We start from the raw sequence: 24,135 nt of genomic DNA on the forward strand, positions 1-24,135 counted from the left end.
AATATGTGCGTTCCTAAAAGCTGGTATGAAAAATTTTCTTTTCAAAGTTGAACCGTGCTCCAATCACCTTAATATGCAGAAAAATCCTTCGGTAACGTGACAAATCCTTCTAAAAGATGAATAATTACCTACTAATTCATTTGAGTTTGATTTGGATTTTCATCAATCTGGCTCATTTGAAGCAGGATATATCTTTAGAGAGCAAAGAAGATTTCTTCCATTGCTAAGCCTGAGCTAAAGACTGTTTCCATCACGTGTCTTTGACGTTCTGTGAAATAGCAAACTGCTGATGGCAGAGTGAAAAATTGCTCTTTGTGAGTAGGTACTATCCGCATTCTCTGAGGCTATAAATGGGGAGCTGCACTGGTGGGGGGCCATTTAAACAGCAACCAGGGCTGTAGGCAGAGGGCCCTTGCTGCATGGCATGTGAAAAGCAGGACTCCCAAACATCAGTGTTTTACCTACACTGGCTCATGTTTATAAATGCTAAATCTAAATGACGTGAGAATGGATTTACATTCCTCCATATTTCCCTCTACTTACACTGGAAGCAGAATCTTGATCGTTTCTTCCAATATATTGTTACAACAGGATTTGTAAGAATTCTTGTGTATTGTCTGAAAGATATAAAACTGCTTATAATGCCTAGTGATTTATATTTATGACTATAGGTTCCCTATAATAAAGTTTGAAAACTTTCCACCAGTATGGCAAGAAAACTCTGTTCTAAATCAAGAGTCAACAGACTGGGGAAGGTATTTGCTACAAACATGACAAGGATATAATATTCTTACCATATTAAGACAGCTTCTATAGAATAAGAAAGAAGAAAATTCAATACAGCGGTTAAAAATGGGCAAAGATTAGAACAGGGATTCCTCAGGAAAAGAAAAGACTTATAACCCTACAGAGGTTATCCCACTTATTCATAATTAAAGAAGTACCAATTAAAACAATGAAAATACTCTTTTTAACTCATCAAAGTGTTCATTTATTCGCTCAACAAATACTCAAATGTTTGCTATGTCCAGGAACTGACCTAAGAGGGTTGATTGTACGTAGTGTTGGTAAGGCTATGGTTAAACAGTTTATCATGTATGTTGAACAGAGAGTAATTTGGCAGCATTTTTGGAGGGACATTTTTCAAGTTAATTGAATTAAAATTGGCCTAGAAATGATACTTGTAGGCACTTAGTCTATAGATGTAGTCTATGGCTCAGGCATTCCAACAGGTGTTTTGCTTTCACAACAACCCTAAGAGGGAAGCACTAAAATAACACCAAGATTTCAATTTTCTCTTCAGAGTCACTCAACTGGCAAATGGGAAGCAGTCTGACACAGAATCCCCCACTTCTCCCTGACTTCTTTGTTCTCCCAGGATGTACTCAGTGTTACTTATCACAGAGAAATCTGGAAACAGTGTAACTGCCCATTAATAGGGATCTGATAAGCATCCCATTCAAGAAGTATCCTGTGCAGCCTTGGGGAAACATGCTAATAGAGAAAGAGCTATGGTATTTAGTGTTAGTAAAATTTGGAAATAGTTCAGAACAGTATATAAATGTTTCCCGTGTGGAAAAAAAAATAAAGGATTGAGTTATGTGCCCCACACATGAGCCTGCATACACACATATACTGCCCCCCCCCCATCCCACCAAACACACATATATGTGGAAATCCATGCAGGAACACCAAAGAAATTCAGGATCTGAGGAAGGAGATTCTGCATAAGATATCTTTTTCCCTAGTTCACATCCTAAAATAAATTTTACCCATCTTATAAAGCCTTACCCAGTCTTTCTGAGGGAGCAATTTTTTCACGTTTCTGAACTCCTATGCTGAAGATGAGGAGGATCAAAGGGAGGGGGGTGGGCAGGAAAATCAATTAAGAACTTATTTACAAGGCATTATGCTAATGATTCGACAGGCATTTTCTCACTTAATGCTTTTAAATATCCCTGTCTGGTATTTACTATTGACCTGTGTTTATGGAAACTGAGCCATTGTGAAATTAAGAAGTTCCCTACATTACATGAGTACTAAGTACTAGAGATCCAAGACTGGTGCAAGACCGTGTGATCTCAGCCATTAAGCAAACCAGCTCACATTTAGTCCTGATTACTTGGCAGTTATCATATATTTTATATCTCTTATCAGATATAAGAAAAGGATTTGTGCCAGTGGTTAGCCCTGTGAACTTGGAGCCTGACTTCAGAGTGGGGTTAACAGGACTGATTGGGTTACCTTTTTTTTTTTTTTTTAAGATTTTATTTTTAAGTAATCTTCACACCCAATGCAGGGCTCAAACTCCCAACCTCCAGATCAAGAGTCATGTGGTCTACCAGGCACCCCTGATTTGGTTATCTTTTATAATTATTTCACTTCTCTTTGTCTCAGTTCCTAATAAATGAAAAGTGGTTAATATAAGTCCCTAACTCATAAAGCTATTTTGAGAATTAAAATCAGTGGTAATAAATATAAGACACTTAGAACAGAACATAGCATATAAAACCCCCAAGTTTTAGTTATTATTAGAAGTACAAAAAAGGAACGATAGGAATCCTAAGTGCCCTTTTTTACCTATAGGATCTAGCACCTGGAGATTCACATATAATAATTAACCAGTACAGATTACCTGGATATTAACAATTCACTACCACAGTTCAATAATTCATTGTTTAACATAATAGGAAATTGTGGGTTTAACCATATGAAATTTTAGTTTTGTAAGATAAAGTCAGTCAAATATTGGCAGTTTCATATGATTCAGCTTAATTTATATGTTTTAGTTATTTCATGTTCCATTAAAATGTGAATTTATTAATATATTCAGTAAATCCAAAAACTTTCTACATACTTTTGTACTGATTATATATATATATATATATATATATATATATATATATATATATACACACACACATATATACACACGATATAATTTCTCATTGAGAATAAAAATCTATTATGTAACGGCAAATGATTTTTGAATACATCTGAAACCTGAAATTAATGTTTATAAATTTATTTTTCTCTAATGCAGCATGCAATTGTCATGGGAAAGCTGAAGAATGCTATTATGATGAAAATGTTGCCAGAAGAAATCTGAGTTTAAATATACATGGAAAGTACATTGGAGGGGGTGTGTGCGTGAATTGTACCCAAAATACTGCTGGTATAAACTGTGAGACATGCATTGATGGCTTCTTCAGACCCAAAGGGGTAAAGCATACTTTTTCTTTCATGAAGTGTTATTTCTGGCTTTTTCATACAGAGGTGTATCATACAGAAAAATAATTTTGAAAACTTCTTTGAACAGTTAGACTGCAAGTTCTAAGAGGTGACTAGGAATGTGTCAAAAGGGAAACCATGATATAAAACATTTCCATCTTTCTGGAAAGTTCCATTGTACCCCATTCCAGTCAATCCTCACTCCTTGGCAAACTCTGTTTTGATTTTTAAAACATAACTGAGTTTTGCCTCGTAGTGAATTTCATAATTTGAAATAAACTACATACTGTTTTGTGTTCCTTCTTTCCCTCAGTATAACATTTAAAGACTTATCTGTAGTGTGTGTGCATCGATAGTTCTTTTTTAGAAAAAAATCACTGACTCTGATGAGTATTTTTTTGCATGAATGTACTGCAATTTTTAATCCATTCCGTTTGTGGCTGTTAGTGTCATTTTCAGTTTTTGGCTAGCCCCTACAAAACGCTGCTTAAAGGAAATAAAACCTATTCACAGAAAGACATATTCTATGTAAGTCTTTTTGGGTCCTGTTTGATTTACCTTGCTTGCATAAACATTTAGGACTAGAATACTTGCTTTAGAGGATATTTTTATGTTTGATTTTGTAAGAAACTGCTAACATTTTACCAAATTAGTAACAGTATTTTACATGGTCACCAAAAATGTCTGTGAGCTCTAGTTATTCTATATCATCTCTAATATTTGGTGTTGACTATCTTTATGAAGTAGCTATTCTAGTGGACACAGTGAGTGTGGCAAGTAGGTATTTGGCAATCACTAAATCATTCCCATTGATACTTTGTGCTACCACAGATCTTCTCTTATGAATTTACAGCAGATCCTATTTTGTATTTAATTTTCAGATTAAGTGCTTATTGGCTATTCCTAGATTTTCTGTTACGAAGTATTCTTTTAAGCCAAGATATGTTTGTTTTTGTTTTTGTTTTTTAATTCTAGAAACTTTACAATTTTAGCTTTTAGATCTATGGCCCATCTCAAGCAAATATTTGAGTGTGACATAAAATAATGATTGGGATCTACATGGTTAAACTGTTGTTTCAGAACCTTTATTTTTTTAAAAAAAATTTTTTAACGTTTATTTATTTTTGAGACAGAGAGAGACAGAGCATGAACGGGGGAGGGGCAGAGAGAGAGGGAGACACAGAATCTGAAACAGGCCCCAGGCTCTGAGCTGTCAGCCCAGAGCCCCACGCGGGGCTCGAACTCACGGACCGTGAGATCGTGACCTGAGCTGAAGTCGGATGCTTAACCAACTGCGCCACCCAGGCGCCCCTCAGAACCTTTATTTTTAAACTTCTTTTTCTCCTTTAAATTGCTTTGAGACATTTGTTGCAAATCATGTGGTTTGATCATGTGAATAAATTACTGTGGGTCAGTTTCTAGAGCTCTAGTTCTGTCTCATGGATTTATATGTCCATCCTGGTGTTAATAGCACACTATCTCAATTACTTTAGCTTTAATGAATCTAGAAATCAGAAATGTACATACACCAACTTTATTCTTCCTTTTGAGGATTGTTTTGGACATAATAGTTTTTATATATTCCCGTAAAATGTTTTCCCCATACAATTTTAGAATGAACCTGTCAATACAGAAATGTTAGGTGGGATTGTTGTATAGAATGTAAATACAAATATGGAAGAACTAACAGTAACAATATTGAGTCTTGTAATCAATGAATATAGTATATCTTTTGACTTGTTAAAATGTTTTAAAATTATTCACAGCAGTGTTTACAGTATAGAGAACTTGGATGTATTTTGTTAAATCTCAGTATATTTATGTATTATTATAAAAATAATTATAAAATTATTGAATGTTATTAGCAAGATTTTCAAATATTGGTTTATATCCTATATCTAAGTTTCCTTTGTTAGTCTGGTAGTTTAAACCAGATTATTTAAAAGTATACACATAAACAATCATGTTTATGTATATAAATCTCTTCCTTCTTTTGCAATCTTTATGTCAGTGTGTGTATTGTGTCTTTAATTCTCTGAATTCAAGGCATTTTCTTTATATTCGCATTTTAGTAGTTAGTTCATGTATTGGCAAACTGTGGACCCTAGATTAAATTTGGCCCATGGCCAATTTTTCCATGTCCTACAAGCAAAGAATGTTTTTTACATTTAAAATGTTTGTTAGGGGGTGACTGGGTGGCTCAGTAGGTTAAGGATCTGGCTCTTAATTTCAGCTCAGGTCATGATCTCAAGGGGCGTGAGTTTGAGCCCCATGTTAGTCTCTACACTGACAGTAGAGAACCTGCTTAGGATTCTCTCTTTCCCTCTCTCTCTGCCCCTCCCCTGTTCGCACACACTCACTCTCTCAAATAAATAAACATTTTTATAAAATAAATGTTTGTTAAAAGAAGGGGAAGGTGGGGTGAAAAAGGGAAGAGAAGGAGAAGGAAAGAAGGGTTTTTGAAAAAGGAGAAGATGAAAAAGAACAAGATTAAGAAAAAGAATAACAAGAATAAGATGTGTAAGAATAGAAGGAAGAAGGGAGAAGGAGGAGGCAGAGAAGGAGAATGAAAAGAAACAGAGACCTCCTATTTGAGCTCTACTATCTCTTTTCCTTTTGAAACTCCAACTACAATACACATCAGGTTCCCTGACTGTGTCCCATATGTTACTGAGGCTGTGCTAATGAAACAAACAAACAATTCCTTTCTTCATCCTTCAGATTGAATAATTTCTATTTATTTGTACTACTTTACCCCCTGACGTCACTAATCTATTGTTATGTAAACCTGGTTAATTTTTCATTGAGATATTTTACTTCTCCGCTTTCTTATTTTTTTATAGTTTCCATTTCTCTGCTGAAATATTCCATGCTTCACTTATTTATAAACATTATTTCCTTTATGTTCTTGGCCATATATACAGTACCTATATAAGTCCTTCCAAACTAATTTCAATACCTCACAGTCTGCTTTTATTGACTGCTTTTTTTCTTGAAAAAACTTTCTTCTTTCTTCTCTTTCTTCTTATGTCTAGGGATTTATGATTTGTACAAGACATTTTGGATGATACAATGTAGACACATGATTCTATTATCTTCCTCTGAAGATTTCTGAATTTGGTTCTAATTGGTAGTAAACACACTGACTGATTGCTAAGAAATTGTAGAGACTTACTTTTACACCGTGAAATGGCAGATGAACCAAAAGCTCAAGGTGGTTATCTAATCTTCCTAACCTGGTTGACAACTCCAATGTCTGTTTCCTTTATGGTATGCAGACCTAAAAACTCATGCACATCATTGAGCTTTCCAGCAGTTACTTTCCACTGGACTTGTTGGAGTCTCTTGAATGGATGTATGATTAAGGGATCACTTAAGCCTTTGAGGAGTGTTGTTGGAGTCTCCTGAATGGATGTATAAGTAAGGGATCACTTAAGCCTTTGAGGAATGTTGGTATGCAGATTTTGCTCCCCATCTCTGAGCATAGATCTCAGCTAATATGTTTTTTTTTTTCTTTCAAACCTCAAATTCTTCCAAGTTCTGCCTGCTTTTGATTAATTTCCCAGGACCTCAAATATTTTACTTTTACATTTTGTCTGGAATTAATATTTGTTATCTGAGAATACATTGGACCACACAAGACAGTCTGACGTTATCCACTGTGGAAACTTCAAGGTTTTTGTTTTTGTTTTTGTTTTTTTAATATGAAATATAATTTATTGTCAAATTGGTTTCCATACAACACCCAGTGCTCATCCCAGCAGATGTCCTCCTTGATGCCCATCACCCATTTTCCCCTCTCCCCCAGCTTCAAGTTTTTATTACAAGTCAGTTAAGTGAATCTGAGCCTAGATTATGGTATTTTAATACTTATAAAAATACTTATGCTACTGCATATGTTAAAAAATTCCATTCTCTAAAAAGCCTAATATTTGGGTAGAAGTCTATTTGTCTTTTATAAAGATATAGGACACAGGTTTTTGTTTTTTTTTTTTTTTTTTTTGCATGGGTTTTACAGCTAAATACCATCTCTACAATTTTTTAAAAGTGATTGTCCTAAAATCTCATTTAAAGTTTATTTACTAAATACACATATTTAATAGTTAAATATAATGTAATGTTTACTTTGATAACTAATTAGTAATCTGAATTATTACTTTAATTAAATTAAAAATCACGTGTAAAGTAGATATATTTACAGAATCTCATATGTTGGTAGGATTCCTTGTCAGCAATCTGATTCAGGCAGATTTCTCCAATTACCACAAAGAGGGATAATAAATTAGGAGTCTTTTATTTACTCAAGTTCATCATTAAAATCATAAACCACATTTATAACAGCCAAGATCTTATTCAAAAGAAATTTTTTGTCCACAGAGGGTTTTTGTTTTTGTTTTATATTTTGTTTTCATGTCTTAGTGTTTTGTTTTGTTTTGTTTTCCTTGGGAAAAAGCCCTTCTCCCAAGTCTACTCTAGAATTTCTACTCATACTTCAAGCTTCAGTCTAAATGTCACTTCTGTGAAACGTTGTTGACTTCTTTGTGTTATCGCTCCCTCCTCTTTTGTACCACAATGCTCAGTATGTCTATTTTATCACTTGGCAGCTTGTATTTAATCAGTGTCTTCCAAGCCTGTTATTCTTGTAAGCTTGTTTAAGACAAAGACCTGGTCTTACCTATCTGTGCTTTGCATAGTGCTTACTTCATAATGGGGAATAAATAAATGTGTCCTAAATGATTGATATTTTATCCGGCATGTAAATAACTCTCTAGTTATGACACTTTGATTTATATTAGTAAACAAGTTTACATTTATAAATGAAGCATAGATATATACATATGTAAATGCTATATTTTATGGGTGAAATATATACACCTATATGAATAGACCTATAATATATATAGTGAGACACATATACACAGAGCGCATGTGCCAGTATTTCAGTATATATACCATAGGCAAATAATTGTTATTTTATTCTTTATCCTATTGCATCTGGAGAATAAATGCTGTAATTAGAGCATATTATCACAGTCTAGGTTTGTTTAATTAAAATATTTTAGCATTAAAACTAGTTGTATTGAATATTTAACATAGCTGAGGAATCTTATGAGATCCTTTATATGTTATTCTTTTTAATTTTAGTTTAATAACATCACTATAGTTGCTATTGTTATCCTCCTATCACAAGAAGCAAATAAGTTGCAAGAGGCCACATAGCCGGTAGAGCCACACTGAGATATGAACTCACATTTCTCAATTGTGGAGGAAAAGAAATTGTTTCCCTTGTGGCTATGCTGCCTCTCCGGGAAACCAAATGTTTAATTTGATTACTTAATATTGTCCTTTTTGTCAGCACCAAATATACATTTCTATTTAATCATATCATGATCAACATGATAAAATTTCCTAAAAAATAAATTTGGGGTGAAATTACTAATTATGAAGTATGTTGTAAGAAAAAAACCCACAAGAAAAAACCCAGAACAAACAAACAAAAAAATCTATCAGAAGGATTTTATTGCAGAATGTATATTAGAGACCATCAGGCAAATACTGTTATTTTTGTTTGTTATAATAATGATACTGGGATTGCGAAAGAGATGCAGACTGAAATCTAGGGGAATTAAAAGACTATCTGCAATTTTCTTTAAAAACTTCAGCAAAGAATGAAAACGAACTCCTATGGCAAAATCTTGATAATTGCTGAATTTAGGATATGGATGTTTATTGTACTTCTTTTTACTTTCGTGTATCCATTTAGAAAAAAGGGATTTTAAAAATTGCAAACATATATTAAAGATAATATGTTATTTTCTCAATATAATTTATTACTATGTATTATTACATTTATTTTGTCCTTAAAATTTGCTGAATTGAAAATTATTGGTGTTTTTATTACACATGATTAAGAGGCTTTTAATATTCTTCTTAGGTGTCTCCTAATTATCCACGACCATGCCAGCCATGCCATTGTGATCCAATTGGTTCCTTAAATGAAGTCTGTGTGAAGGATGAAAAACATGCTCGGCGAGGTGAGATAGATCTCAGAGGGCCATTTTGATAAAAGTGCAACCATAAGCCAGATATGATAATTTTTAGGGTAACATTTTGCAGTAAATTTTATGTGCTTAATAATTTTGTTCTTGGGGCACTTAGGTGGCTCAGTTGGTTAAGTGTCTGACTCTTGATTTCATTTCAGCTCAGGTCATGATCTCATTGTTTGTGAGTTCAAGCCTGTGTTGGGCTCTGCGCTGATAGCATGGAGCCTTCTTGGGATTCTCTGTTTCCCTCTTTCTCTGACGCACCCCCACTCGCAATCTCTCTTTCTCTCTCTCTTTCTCAAAAATAAATAAACATTTAAAAAGTAATAATAATAATTTTATTCTCGTATCTATCAGTGTTCTCTCCAGGAAAAAATTTTTTTTAATTTATCTCAATCATTCTTTTCCTGTAAACTAATTATAATTAATTATAATGCTTTAAAAGAAAAAAGTTGAATAATTTATTTTGCATTATATACATATATATGCATTCATATATACATATTTACATGTCTAGGCATATATATCTTCTGGTCAATCAGAAATCTGTGATATATGTAATTTTTAAATGTTGTTTATTGAATTGGTCTGTAGTTTCCATGGTTTTTAGCGTGAAATGACAGCATTTGCTGAGGGATGTGTGTGCAGCAATGGGAGGAGAGAACAGACAGCACATCCTGAGATGTAGTCAATAGTATAGAAAGCAAAGCTAAAAATAGGCAGTAGTCATGAGTTAAAGAAGGGAAAGAGGCTGACCCGAATTTAAGCCAAATGCTTTCGTTGAGGATTGAAATTCATGATGAACTCCAAACACTGAAGAATCAAATGTCAAAATAAGTCCTTAATGTGAAATGTTTAGGAGCTATTTCCAAGAGAGTTGTTTGCCAAAGTTTAGTAGAACATTAGGAAATATCTGAAACACTTTCTTTATATTCTTAAGGATGGATTCTTCTCTTCCTAGGAAAGACTAAAATAAATTATGGCTACAATATAGGTCCCCCCTCCGCTGCCGACATTGGGTTTCAAGTTCAAAGATTGGCAATGTTTCTTTGGCACAGTTTAGATTACCTGCTCTCTTTATAAAACTGTAGGATTATCAGTGTAAGCCCTACAATCTTAAAAGATTAAAATACTGATTATTTAAAATCTCAAATGGTGAGCTATTGAGGTCATTTTTCATTTTATGGCCCCTTATCTTTTTGTAGTAACAACTAAATTATGTTATTTTCAGTAATATCATTTAGCTTTTTTCTATACTTTTTAAAGAAGTATATTATTTGTGGAGAAGTGATAAAAATAGAAAAGTAGAAAAATAAGCGTATAATACAGTGGTAATTCATCATAAATACTCTTATGAAAATGTTTGTGTTAACTTCACATAATGAGTTTTTCCCCAAACCACTGAGGATTTCTCTGAAATCTGGGTTAAGCACTCGAATAGTACATCATTATCTTGATAACCATAATTTATTTACCCACTCAACTTTACATAGATATTAAGATTGTTTCTAATTTTGTTTATTGTAACCAATGCTTCAGTGAAGATTTTTGTGTATAAATATTTTTCAATTAGGGGTGCCTGGGTGGCTTAGTCAGTTAAGCGTCTGACTCTTGATTTCCACTCTCATCATGATTTCACAGTTTGTGAGTTTGAGCCCTTCATCAGGCTCTGTGCTGATGGCTCAGAGCCTGTTTGGGATTCTCTCTTTCCTCCTTTCTCTCTGTCCCTCCCCTACTTGCACTTTCTCCCTGTCTCTCTCGCAAAAATAAACATTAAACAAAATTTTTTTCAATTATTATGAAAGCAATACATAGTAAAAATGAGATTTTGATGATAGGGAAGAGAATAAAATAAATAGCAATAGCATCCTCTTCAATTTATTCATCCCCCATCTTGTTTACAAATTTAATCACACTGAGACATTTCTTCTACTAAGTTCTTCTGGAAGAACTTATCTTACAAACAATATCTAAATAATATTCTTAGCATTTTCATCACCATTAAACACTGCCTATTGACTCTCCATCTTAAAAGACAAATGTTTTGGGGCACCTGGTTGACTCAGTTAAACGTCCGACTTCAGCTCAGGTCATGATCTCATGGTTTGTGAAATTGAGCCCCTCATCGGGCTCTGTGCTGACAGCTCAGAGACTGGAGCCTGCTTCACATTCTGTGTCTCCCTCTCTCTCAGTCCCTTCCCCACTCTCACTCTGTCTTTCTTCCTCTCAAAAATAAATAAACATTACAATTTTTTTTAATTAAAAGAAAAGACAAATATTTCATTTATGCCACCTCCTTCCTTCTCTCCAGTATTCAGACATTTTTAATTATGTATTTCATCTTTGGTATCTTTATCATATTACATAAAAGCTTAAATCACTATTTCATGATCCATTAAATTTAAACTAATCTATTTGTTAGCTGTTATTATGTTTTTTTATGGTTATCTTTGCTAGATTTTGATACCAAGTTTTTACTAGCTTCATAGACTAAATTATATAGCTTTCCACATTTTTAAACTTTGAAAACACTCTGTAAAAACTAACTGGTACCATAACTTTTTGTGGTAATTCTTTGATCATTTGTCCTCTTTTGATATATTTAATTATCTTTAAGGTACTCTTTTTGCCTTATTTTCTTTTTCTTTATTTTTCAAATCTTCCTTCTTTCCTATAGTGGTCATATTGTTTTTTTCTTTTTTTATTATTACATGAATTAAATTTTAATTTGTGTATATTATTTTTCTAAGAATTTAAGTATGTAAGCTTAAAAGTTTACTTTAAGCAACTGTTTTTTCTATATCCCATAAACATTGTTAAATTTCCTTCTCACAGCTGTTATATTCTATTTAGAAAATTATTTAGTCTGCAATTGAAGTCTTGATTTTCTCTTTTACCCAAGAGATATAAGGAGAAATATTTATTTATTAACTTTTAGAGTGATTGAATTTTGTTTAAGATTCTATTAACATGTTGATGTTTAGAATTAATGTAATACTAATTTATTATGACATATGTTATGAAAGTAGAAGTATTAATTTATGTTAAGAAAACAAGACTGATAATTTCTGCTTTGGGAAATTGAAACTTTCTATAGATTAGTTAATGATAAGCTACAATAGGTATTTATAACCATATAATGTGTAATTCAACAATAGATTATTCACATTTTTCTATGTCTTTTTTTTTTTTTCTAATCCATCTGCAAATATTTGAAGTGGGTAGGTTAATATTCTTAGCCACTGATTTTTGGCCAGTTTCTATTTGAGCCCCCAAATCTTCTGTTGTCTATATATTTTTGTACTTAAAATCAGTGCTTCTATGGTGTATAAATATAACTTAATGTGTTTTTTTTTTTAATTTTTGTTTTTTCAACGTTTATTTATTTTTTTTTGGGACAGAGAGAGACAGAGCATGAACGGGGGAGGGGCAGAGAGAGAGGGAGACACAGAATCGGAAACAGGCTCCAGGCTCTGAGCCATCAGCCCAGAGCCCGACGCGGGGCTCGAACTCACGGACCAGGAGATCGTGACCTGGCTGAAGTCGGACGCTTAACCGACTGCGCCACCCAGGCGCCCCTAACTTAATGTGTTTTTTATTGCATCTTCATCAGTGTAAAATGAGAGCTTGTCCTAATGAATCTATTTTAATTGGATTCTACTTTGGCCATTACTAATACTACAACTGTTTTTACATTTCTGTATGTTTTCCTAATGTAGATTAACATTCTTTCACTTTTAATATTTCTTATCATTTTATGTATCTCTTCTGAACATTACACACACATAGTTTTTATTTTAATTTTTTAACGTTTTTATTTTATTATTTTTGGGAGACACAGAGAGACAGAGCATGAGCAGGGGAGGGGCTGAGAGAGAAGGAGATACAGAATGTAAAGCAGGCTCCAGGCTCTGAGACATGAGCACAGAGCCCAATGAGGGATTTAAACTCACAAACCGTGAGATCGTGACCTGAGCCGACATCGGCCACTTAACCAACAGAGCCATACAGGCGCCCCCATACACATAGTTTTAATAGCAGCAGTAAGACCGTGAAATTTACACATGGTTGGCGTGTGGGTCTGACAGTCTTTCTGTCCTTCTGTGTCCTTTCACATTGTAACATTTCTTTGCTTGTTTTTCCCCTCCTTTCCTTTTTTGAGTGGGCTGTATTTTACTGATTTGCTCTTATATTTTTCCAGATTCTGAAAGTAAGAAACTTGTATTTACTCATCTGTATTTTTCTATTTTCTAATCAAAGACAAGAATAAAAATTGTCTCCTGCATTTCTCTGTTTAAAAAGAAAAAGTAAATTTAAACTGCTTTCATGTCCCTCCTTCCTTACCCTCAAAATGTCTATTCACATGAACCCTCAGTCTTTTTGTTGTTGTTATACTCAGTGATGTCATACTTAGATTATTGTTTTTTTTTTTATTTTTGGTTTAAGTATATTTTTGCTCCCCAGACAGTTTCCATCTCATGGTAGTCTGAGTTATGAACCAACAGGTATCACAAGTCACTGCTTATTCTTCATCGAGTATCCTCAGTCAGTTATGGAAATTAGTCCTTGATCATTGTGACAGTTTTTCTGTGACATTGGTTTTGGTAGATGCTTTGAGATTTTATCTTTTTTTATTATTATTATTCTTACCATCTTCAATGATACCCCAAAGTGCTGTGTTAGCGAATTGTAGCCAGCTTCTAAGTGAGCCTTATGCCTTTTGATTTTCTCTTTTCTTTACTGATATACATCAGTTTTCTAACGTTTGTGTCAAAATAGAATCTAAACGTTACTATAATTAAAACCTCAGGAACAAGATTATGTATTTGTTTTTGAAGTGTTCGTATGTGCCTTATCTTCCCTTAGGTCTGGCACCTGGGTCTTGTCCTTGCAAACCTGGCTTCAGAGGCGTGAGTTGTGATCGATGTGCCAGGGGCTACACTGGCTACCCAGACTGCAAACCCTGTAACTGCAGTGGCGCAGGGAGCGCAAATGAGGACCCTTGTTTTGGACCCTGTAACTGCAAGGTGCGTCATACATTCTGGTAATGTCCACTGTCAAGACAGAAGGTCACTTTCCTTTGTTTCTCTGTTCTTCTGTGTCTGTTGGCATTAAGCAAATTGTAACAACTTCTCCTGTAAACCTCCACTACTTTATATTTGGCACTCGTGTGTCTTTACAACCAGGTTCACTGCTGCAAGGCACCTCCCATTTGTCTAAAAACCTACAAACACATGAAGGCCAGGTCACCTTAAGAATAGGTGACATTTTATAGCTAAACCACTTTTCTCCCATTACCCATCTAGTCTGTTGACTTAAAAATAGACAGCACAACAAATAGCAAACCTGAAAAACTACTGTACATTCAAATATACCATAGCTTTGTATTTAATTTTGAAAATAATTCGTCCAAGGTTGTATTCCAGACTTTTGAGTAATCTTCTGAAGTTTAAACCCAGATTGTCAGCAAATACCATATTCAAATTCTTCTGTTTTATTAGCAAAAATGTAAGAAGCCATAGTGGAATTGATTAAAGCCTCAGTATTTCCTCCCAAGAGTACTTTCAGAAATATGACTTTATTTGTTGTACATACCCCCAGCCTAATAGCTCATCATGTTAATGCCAAGGGATACATTACAGCTACAGCTTATACACATAGAGGAAATGGAGACATGCACAAGTCTAAAATGATAGAATTGATTTCCTTTAGCTATAGCAATCAGTTCCAAAACACTGGAATTAAACAATGTTATCTACATTAGTTTAGAGAATGAAAAATCCATTGAAAACGTTAGAATGTCATACTGATATAAAAATGAATGTTACTCATTTTTTTTTGTTGTTCTCAATCATGGTTGGAACCTTATGAAGAATTTTTATTCATTCATTAGTCTTACCTAGGAAGCTATAAATTATATGCTTACATTTGTTGTATGTGTGCACGTGCATGCAAACATTAAAGTATAACACAAGGGGTGCCTGGTTGGCTCAGCTGGTTAAGCATGTAACTTCGGTTCAGGTGATGATCTCACAGTTCATGGGTTTGAGCTCCACATTGGGCTCTGTGCTGACAGCTCGGAGCCTGGAGCCTGCTTCAGATTCTTTGTCTGCCTCTCTCTGTCCCTCTCCCGCTCGCACTCTGTCTCTTTCTCTCTCTCTCTTAAAAATAAACAAAAACATTAAAAAAAATGTAAAGTATAACACAAGAAGTAAATATTAGTATTAATGTGACATGCATATTTATTGGGACAATAATGTTTGAAATAGCAAGCTAAATATTATAATAGTTGCATAATTGGTATACATCATCGGTAATTTAGGTGCCTTTCTTGACTACTTAGTAAAACTCCTGCCTGTGTAAATTGGTAGGAAGTCCATAATCTATGGTAAAAGTTGTCTTGTACTGGAACATACTAAATTTTCTAGATATAGTACATTTTATTCCAGTATTATTTGAAATGACAAATTAGTATAGACCAATACCATGTAGCAGTCCGTCAGCGATCCCTTGTTTAAGGATACCTCCCTTTTCATCCTGTGTGTCTTTATGGGCAAACCTAAGGGCTTAGTTCATTTTCTCTAACATTTACCAAAATGAAGCATGTGTGAATTTTATTTCTTTCACAAAACTCCACAAAGATCTCTAATTTTTATCACTTGTTCAAATGCAGGACAGCAAAGCTGAGTTTAAAATGGGAGTGAAACCTCCTGAGTCTCTAGGATATAGGAAATCAAACTGGAAAAAGAGAAAGGGAATGCTTTCATACACCCACCCTGCATACACACACCATAGATGCCTGGTGTTTGCAAGGAGAAAGTAACGAGTGAGTGAGGGATGCAGAACTCCAGAGAGCCCCCGGAGCTGCTGCGGGACCTCTGCCTGCCCTCGGCCTGCCTGTCTTGTAGAGCGATTACAATCCTGGTTAAGAAAAATGCCTCCTACAGAGACACTGGAAGCTTTACACAGACATTAAAATACAACAACAGGAGCACCTGGGTGGCTCAGTCTGTTAATTGTCCTGACTTTGACTCAAGTCACAAACTCACAGTTTTTGAGTTCAAGCTCCTCATTGGGCTCTCTGCTGTCAGCTCAGAGCCCGCTGCAGATCCTCTGTCTCCCTAACTCTCTCTCTCCACCCCTCTCTACCCTCCCCTGTCCTCTCTATCTCTCTCTCTCAAAAAAAAAAACCATTAAAAAAAACAACTACTGGGGCGCCTGGGTGGCTCAGTCGGTTAAGCGGCCGACTTCGGCTCAGGTCTTGATCTCGCGGTATGGGATTTCGAGCCCCACGTTGGGCTCTGTGCTGACAGCTCAGAGCCTGGAGCCTGTTTCAGATTCTGTGTCTCCCTCTCTCTGACCCTGTTCATGCTCTGTCTCTCCCTGTCTCAAAAATAAATAAAACGTTAAAAAAGAAATTAAAAAAAAAAAACCCCAACCACTATATATAGCAATTAAGAAAACATAAGCGAATGAACAATTAAGTGAATAGCATCATTACACGAGTTGCCTTTCAACTGTGTGGTACTTCAAATGGATGATTATAAGCTCTTATAAACTAAATTTTTTAGGGTAAAAACTTGCAAAAAACAGGTTTTAATAGATATCTACATAATTAAAAAAATCACTAATTATATGCATATAGAAAATGAATCATATCATAATATGTATGCATGTAATGTGCTATAATTAATTACCTATAGCCCCTTGTTTATAAAAATAATACATACCCAGTGTTCCAATAAGATACACATATAATTTAAATACTGAACAGATATTTATTAATGTAGAAGGAAATGTGGTAGCTCGTTCTGTTTTACATAAAAATGATTTGATGTAGGTGTGTCAGTTGATTAAAACAACATGGATCGATCAAAGTGGCATTTAACAAATAGTACTTTATTGAGCAGCTAAGATACTGGAGACTTAAATTCAAATAGAATTAGAATGAGATCTATGCAAGGGCTCATTTCCAAAATGCATATTAACCAGTAAACATATGCACATTTATTCCGTGACACTATTACATGTAATAGTTTTTCATAATTTTTATTAGGAAAAAGTATCATACTTAATGAAATACGTAGATCTTTTAAGAAAGCACTTTGTTATAAGGTCTTAAGTCTAAATATATTTCTATTATAACTTTTAAAACTTCTATTTTTTAAGTTTATTTATTTATTTTTGAGAGAGACAGAGAGAGTGAGTGGGGGAGGGGCAGAGAGAAAAGGACAGAGAGAATCCCAAGCAGGCTCTGCACTGTCAGCACAGAGCCAGACACGGGGCTTGATCTCACAAGTGTGAGATCATGACCTGAATCTTAATAGAGAGTCAGATGCTTACCTGACTAAGCCACCCAGGCTCCCCTATTTCTATTATAACTTTGAAATAGTTAGCACTCTGGTAAAATATCATACTGAGAAAAATGGGCACCACTTCTGGCACTTTCAATATAAGGATGCTGGATGAAACAAAGAAAATAAATTTGTAATCATGTTGATTCAGGAAAGAGAGGGAAAGCCCTCGGTGTTAGGAATTCTAAGTTAAAGGGAAGGAAATCTCCCCCTTTAAAGGGAAATCTAAGTTAAGCATAAACCCAAGCAAAGCTGAGCAAGGAAGGTCTTAATCCAAAAATGCAGGTTAAAGTTTGGAGTTTGAATGGCCTCTCTGGGAATTGACATTAGGATTGGAATCACAGAGAGAAATTAAAACAGAATTCACTTAAGCTTGGACTCTGGAATTGTCCCCTGACAGTGAAATAGGCGCTAGAAAATTCCACCTGCAAGCTGGAAGTGGCAATAGTCACTTTCTTTTTCCTTTGGGGCTCTAGGTAAAGAAAAATTAGTGTGCGGTGAGGAATCAAACACCCAAACCTGTGTCTTTCATGGGAACAGGGTCAGTTTTATTCTCCCTTTATTCTAAAAATTTTCAACAAGCCAGAAGAGAGTATAGCCTCACCTGATATTGAGCTCACCATAAAAGCGTGTACTGCACAAAAGGAAAATAACTACAAAATGAAATCAGAAGCCACAAAAGTCGGAATGTTTGTACACTAAGAACTAGAAAGAATCAGATAATCTGAAAGAATGTATAAACATAAGAATATATGAGCATATTTTTATGATTTTTATCATGATTTTTATCTGATAAAAATCATAAAAATATGTGGAAAATACATAATCATAAAAATATGATTCAAACATAAAACAATAAAAAAGAATAGGAAAAAAACAATACAAAATAGGCCACTATATTAACATAAAAGAATAAGCAGCTTTAGAAAAGAAGTCAATATTTACTTCTAGAAATAAAACAGTTTCATATAGTTGAAATTTAAAATTCAGTGAATGGGCTGAGCAAAGGTTTAGAAACTGCTTAATAAAGAATTAGAAATCCAGACCTGAGGAAATGACCTATAAATTGACATAGAGAGGTAAAGAAATAAAAATATGAGATCCTAAGTGGCATGGCTAATGGAAGGATAAAATTCAACCTAAGTTTAGCAGCAATCACCACAGAAGAGATTATTAGCTGAAATAGGGGAGAAAGAATATCCAAGACATTATGGAGAGAAGAATTGTCAAGAGTTAAAGAAAATTATACATTTTCTGTTTGAAGAATATAAAAAAGAAATTCACCACCAAAGCTCCTAGTAGAAAGCCTGCCCACTGGTCAAGATTGAGCGAAAAAGGGTAAAATTTATTAGATATCCTATATTTTTATCATACATATCATATGTACCAGAGACAAATATGTATCCTATGTGCTAGAGACAAATATCAGATTATTGCTTGTGTTTACCATTCACACCCCAACTTCATTGAAAAAAACTGCTCAATGATGCATATACTTTAGAAAGAAGAATATTCAACCCAGAAGAGAGTTCTACTAGCTTGCAGAATGCAAGAATCAACCTATAAAACACAATAGCACTTCTATATATCAGTGATAACTAAATATAAAATGTAATGAAAATATTTAGAAAAGCAGCAAAACCTATATGATACCTAGAAATACATATTTAAAATGGAAATACTTTTTAAGGAGATTATCAAAGAACATAATATTAAATCTTTATTTGATTTTTTTTTAAGATAAAATTTTAAATGGGGAGGTAGCTAATACTATCCAATCCTGGTGAAAATCTGTAGAAATGGAAATGTTTACTACTGCTGTCATTTGGGGAAATTAGTACTACAACCTTAGGAAGGCAATAGGGCATCTAGTATTGTTAAGATAATGAAGTCCTGTCAGTCACCAACTCCACTGTAGACATTCATGCTAAAGAAACGTGTACAATTTGTAGAAAGAAGCAAATGAAAGATGTTCAACATATACCTCCTTGTTATAATAAAAATTATGGGGTGCCTGGGTGACTCGGTCAGTTAAGCATCCAACTTTGGCTCAGGTCATGATCTCACAGTTCGTGAGTTCAAGCCCTGCATTGGGCTCTGTACTGACAGCTCAGAGCCTGTAGCCTGTTTCGGATTCTGTGTCTCCCTCTCTTTCTGCCCCTCCCCTGCTCACACTCTGTATCACACTCTCTCAAAAATAAATAAACATTTGATTTTTTAAAAAATTTTAAATCAGTAAAAAATGAATTTAATAAATAATAAATTTAATAAATACAAATAAAATTAGAAAAAATCTAAATATCCACAAATTAGTAAGAAAAATGAAGTGTAACATATTCATAAAATCTGACACAAGAAACAGTTCAAGTGAGTGAAATAGGTTCACATGTCTAAACATTGATTAATTTTGGAAACTTCGGGTAAAGTGAAGAAAACTAATATCATCATGTTATCATTTGTGTAAAGTTGTAAGACATAAAACAATTGTATGTTGAGTGAAAACACACAAAGATAAATTTCAGAAGAGTAGTTAACTCTAGAGAAAATGGAAAGGGAACAGGACAGAAATGAAGTGAGATTCAGATGTGCCTAAGTATTTCTTTAAAAATATATCTGAAGCATACACGAAAAAAATGTTAATATTTTTAACCTCTAGTTGTCATACATACTTTTCTGGTGCTTTAAAATAATTCCTAATTTAAAATTTCTTTAAGCAAAAGAAAATAAAATCTAATTAGAAAAGAGGTAAATGAAAATTTTAATATATATCAACTACTATCAATTTTACACATAGATTTTCTGTTATATTCTTGCTTAGGGAATGATATTAATGAATAACATCCTCATTATATTTCAAAATATGAAAACAATGCTAGCTCAAGACATGAAAATAGTTACTAATTTTTATGCATTATTAAAATTTTTGAAATTTCTCTATCTTCTTGTGCATTAAAAGAGGCAAGCATTCTCAGATATATAAGTCAGTTGAATGTAAATGCTCTTCGACTTTTGTATTTAAGTACCACAGGCTAGAAATTGGCTCTTTTGAAGTTTGGTGTCATGTTATCAAAGTCAGTTGGATTTCAGACTCTGATACATAATATAAACTGACCTTGATCTAGGTTGGAACATGTCCTTTTATTTTTATCAAAGTCTTATAATAGAAAGATAAGTAGTGAAGTAAAAGATTAGATATCAAAGTGTGTATTTCATTGTGCTTTGCTTTGGGTTTTTATTGCATTTTCAGTTAAGTCCTTACTGGCCCAAAAGCTTTTGTGATCTGACCTTGGGCTCTCTTCCCAGAATTTTCTTGAGCTTCAGTCACTGTCTCCCAGCCTTGCTTACATTCTGTGAGGCACCAAGCTCTTCCTAACTCTGGAATTTCAGAGTCTATTTAGATGGGTGGGAAAACCTCACACCTGGCCCATCCCTTGGCTTAACTAGGCAATTTTCAAGGCTCGCTTGCCTTTCTTAGCAAAGCTGGGACGCTAGATCTCCCATAGATATCATGCTTCTGCCGTAATCACTTGTAACATCTTTGTCTTTCCTTTATGATATCTTCACAACTTGCAATCTATTTAATATCTCACATCTGTTATATATTTTCTTCATCAATCAGTAAGCTGACAGTGACTCATACATAAAAAAGAAGGTAGAAAGGAAACTAAACAATTGTGAAGATTTGAAAATCACTTAAATTGGCTGATTCATATTTCTTAATCTAGAAAATGATGATATTAAATCCTTCTTACCTAGCTCTCAGTCGATGAAATTATAGCAGTGAAGCCTTGTGCAAGCATAAGGGATCATCATAAATACCTACTCATTACTTTTTCTGTTTATTTGTATTTCTTTTTACAAGTAGAGGTAAGTTTTCATTCTTTTCCCCTAATTGGATTTTCGTGGTGTGTGCTAAGATTTTTAATTGTTTTGTATATTGCTTTTTTCCATTTCTATACAGAAGTGACCACCTCATTAACTTGTGAGGCTCGAACCCTGGGCATTTCTACAAAAAGCTTTCAATTTATATATTTGATCCTGAATCTAAACTACAGATGTAAATTTTTTAGCATAAAAAGTTCATACAGGAATTTGTCTCTTACAACAGCCACAGTTAAAGAAATTATGTTAATCAATTTTGTAATATTAAAAGCTGAACTTGTGAAAAGTGAGAATGATTTTCTTTTCTTTTCTCTGTCTCCCTAACCTACCCACTATTTATTATTATTTAGCCACAGAACAATGTACTTAAAGAGTAAGCACTCAACAAATAGTGCTGATTAGCTAATTATCCTTCTTTTGTTAACTTCTTTAAATACTAGGATGCATTAGAATGAAGGGCAAAACAGAGGAAAATCTGTAATTGACTACAAACACCCCCCAAAACAAGCATGACTGCAACATTCCTGAAGCAATTATCACAAAACATAACTTAAATAGTCACTGGAGATCCTCTTGGTAACTTTGTCAATAGAATTCCCAGTTGACTAACAATCACAGTTAAACATGTACTGCTGAAGTTGTACCTAATTTATAAGAAGGCGGCTTCATGAGAATGGAGGCAGGGAAGCGATTGTGACTCCATTTCTCTAGAGAGAGGCTGTGTTGAGGAAACTCTAGCAAAAAGAAAATTGGTGTCAACCCAACAGTATCTGACTTTAAGAAAAAAGAACCTTATAAGGTTTTACTAATTCAACTATGTTTTCAGAGGAAAAGAGTACCAAAGGAAAAAGGGCAGTTACTGTGAATATTTTGTAGGATGGCCACAACATATCTAATTATATACTCGGCTAAATATATTCTGTAGAAATATGTGTCTAAAGCACACTTTTCTCCCTAAAGCGATGAAAATTGGTTCTAAGGGATTGAAGTGCCATTTTCATTTTATGTATACAGCAAACATATTCATACAGTGTATTTGTACATAGAGTGTATCTGTGGACTTAAGATTTCATGGTAGGGATGATTATGAAAAAAAAAAATGAAAGATGCTCCTTAGGGGCTTGATAATAAAATCTAGGTTGAGAACCACTGGTCTAAAGTGAAATTGCACTTTTTTTTTTATTATCACCATATATAAGAGGATAAAACTATTATATGGATTAATTATTTATCATGGAAAAATAATTGACTATTATTAGTTGTTATTTAGTTATTTTAATATAACCAATTGGAATAATGGTTTAGAAATCAAGAAAGTAGAATATTTGTTTTTAAGACAATATGGTGATATAAGGGAACATTAATCTCTAGGATGGAAGTCTGGAGCATTCTGGAAATTACCTGTGTCATAGGTTTAGATGTAAAAATGATCAATAAATTTGACTCTAAATAAATAATATATTATACCTTTACTGGATTGACAAGAGCTGTCCGTTTGAATGAATGCTGAGAAAGGATAGATTAGACTCCCTTTTGTTTGAACAGAACAACCTTTAAAAATTTTATGAAATTATATGTTAACTCTTTTCGAAGTTGATTAGTACAAAGGAGTGATAGAATAATAGCTAAAGGGGAGAGAAATCTCATAATGACTAAAAGAGCATTTAGGCTGGAAGTTGCAAACTCACCATCATTAGATATTGAAGATCAATTTCTTTCACACCTGTCTTATTTTTACTTCAGAGGCATAGAGGACTGTAGTGATGAATCCAGTGTCTGACTCAGGGCAAATACTCAGTAACCCTTTTAGGGAAGGGACTTCCTTCTACCTTGTAGTCAACGTGTTTCCCCTTACTCTTACTTCCTTTGCTATAATTCTCCTGAAGGCATTTTTCTATTTCCTCTGGCTTCTCATATAATGCTTTATATGTAGTAGCTCACCCATGATTTGATAATGAGTGAGTAATAATAGCAAATAAAGGAATAGTGAGAAATAATGGATAGAAGTTTTAATAATGCAATATTGACACCATAGTGAATTAAATTGCTCAAGGAATTTACCCATAAAGCAAATGACTCACTCTCAATCTGAGAATCAAAAATTTAAGTCCTGGACCATTCATATCAAAACAATCTTCCAAAAATGAATCAAGACTACAATCAGGGCTGCTTCATGGATGGCATTGTTGATGAATAACAAAGAAGTTTTGAAAAAGCAATTATGTACCTGGGAACCCATAAAAAGAATTGAGACCCAAGCGGTCAAGACTGTATATGTTAGCACGCTACCAGAAGGTGGGGAACTTGTCTCTATGAAGGTTCAATATAAGTCCTGTAACACTATACCTTTGTGTTGGAATTGTGCCCCTTTAAAATATATTAAATATCAAATTGTGATTTCTTCTAGTATTCACTGTTTTGAAGCTTATGTTGTTTTAAAGAAAACTTTGGAAACACAATCCTTAAATAAGACATTACTTAGATATACTCTCTCAAGGGAGATTGGAAAAGGAAAAAGGAAGTAGAACCTAATATAACTAATTAATTCTATACAAGTTGAGACATGACCTGAAAGCAGAGTTCTGATGATCAAAAATATTTTGTCACCAATACTTTGTCTTCCT

General features: G+C 33.9%; 1 protein-coding gene across 5 annotated transcripts in view; it reads left to right on the top strand.

Moving 5' to 3' along the window:
- The window catches only part of LAMA2 (laminin subunit alpha 2), a 622,089-nt gene that overhangs the window by 248,229 nt on the left and 349,725 nt on the right, over positions 1 to 24,135 (top strand). For all 5 annotated transcript variants that reach the window (XM_086707799.1, XM_086707800.1, XM_086707801.1 and 2 more), the window contains exons 8-10: positions 3,044 to 3,222; positions 9,167 to 9,266; positions 14,142 to 14,302. In XM_086707799.1, coding sequence (XP_086563925.1) covers positions 3,044 to 3,222; positions 9,167 to 9,266; positions 14,142 to 14,302 — 440 coding nt within the window. The remainder of the gene's footprint in view (positions 1 to 3,043; positions 3,223 to 9,166; positions 9,267 to 14,141; positions 14,303 to 24,135) is intronic.

This window comes from Puma concolor, chromosome B2 (genome assembly GCF_028749965.1).
Source record: "Puma concolor isolate L17-30 chromosome B2, mPumCon1.1.hap2, whole genome shotgun sequence".
NCBI classification, from domain to species: Eukaryota; Metazoa; Chordata; class Mammalia; order Carnivora; family Felidae; genus Puma; species Puma concolor.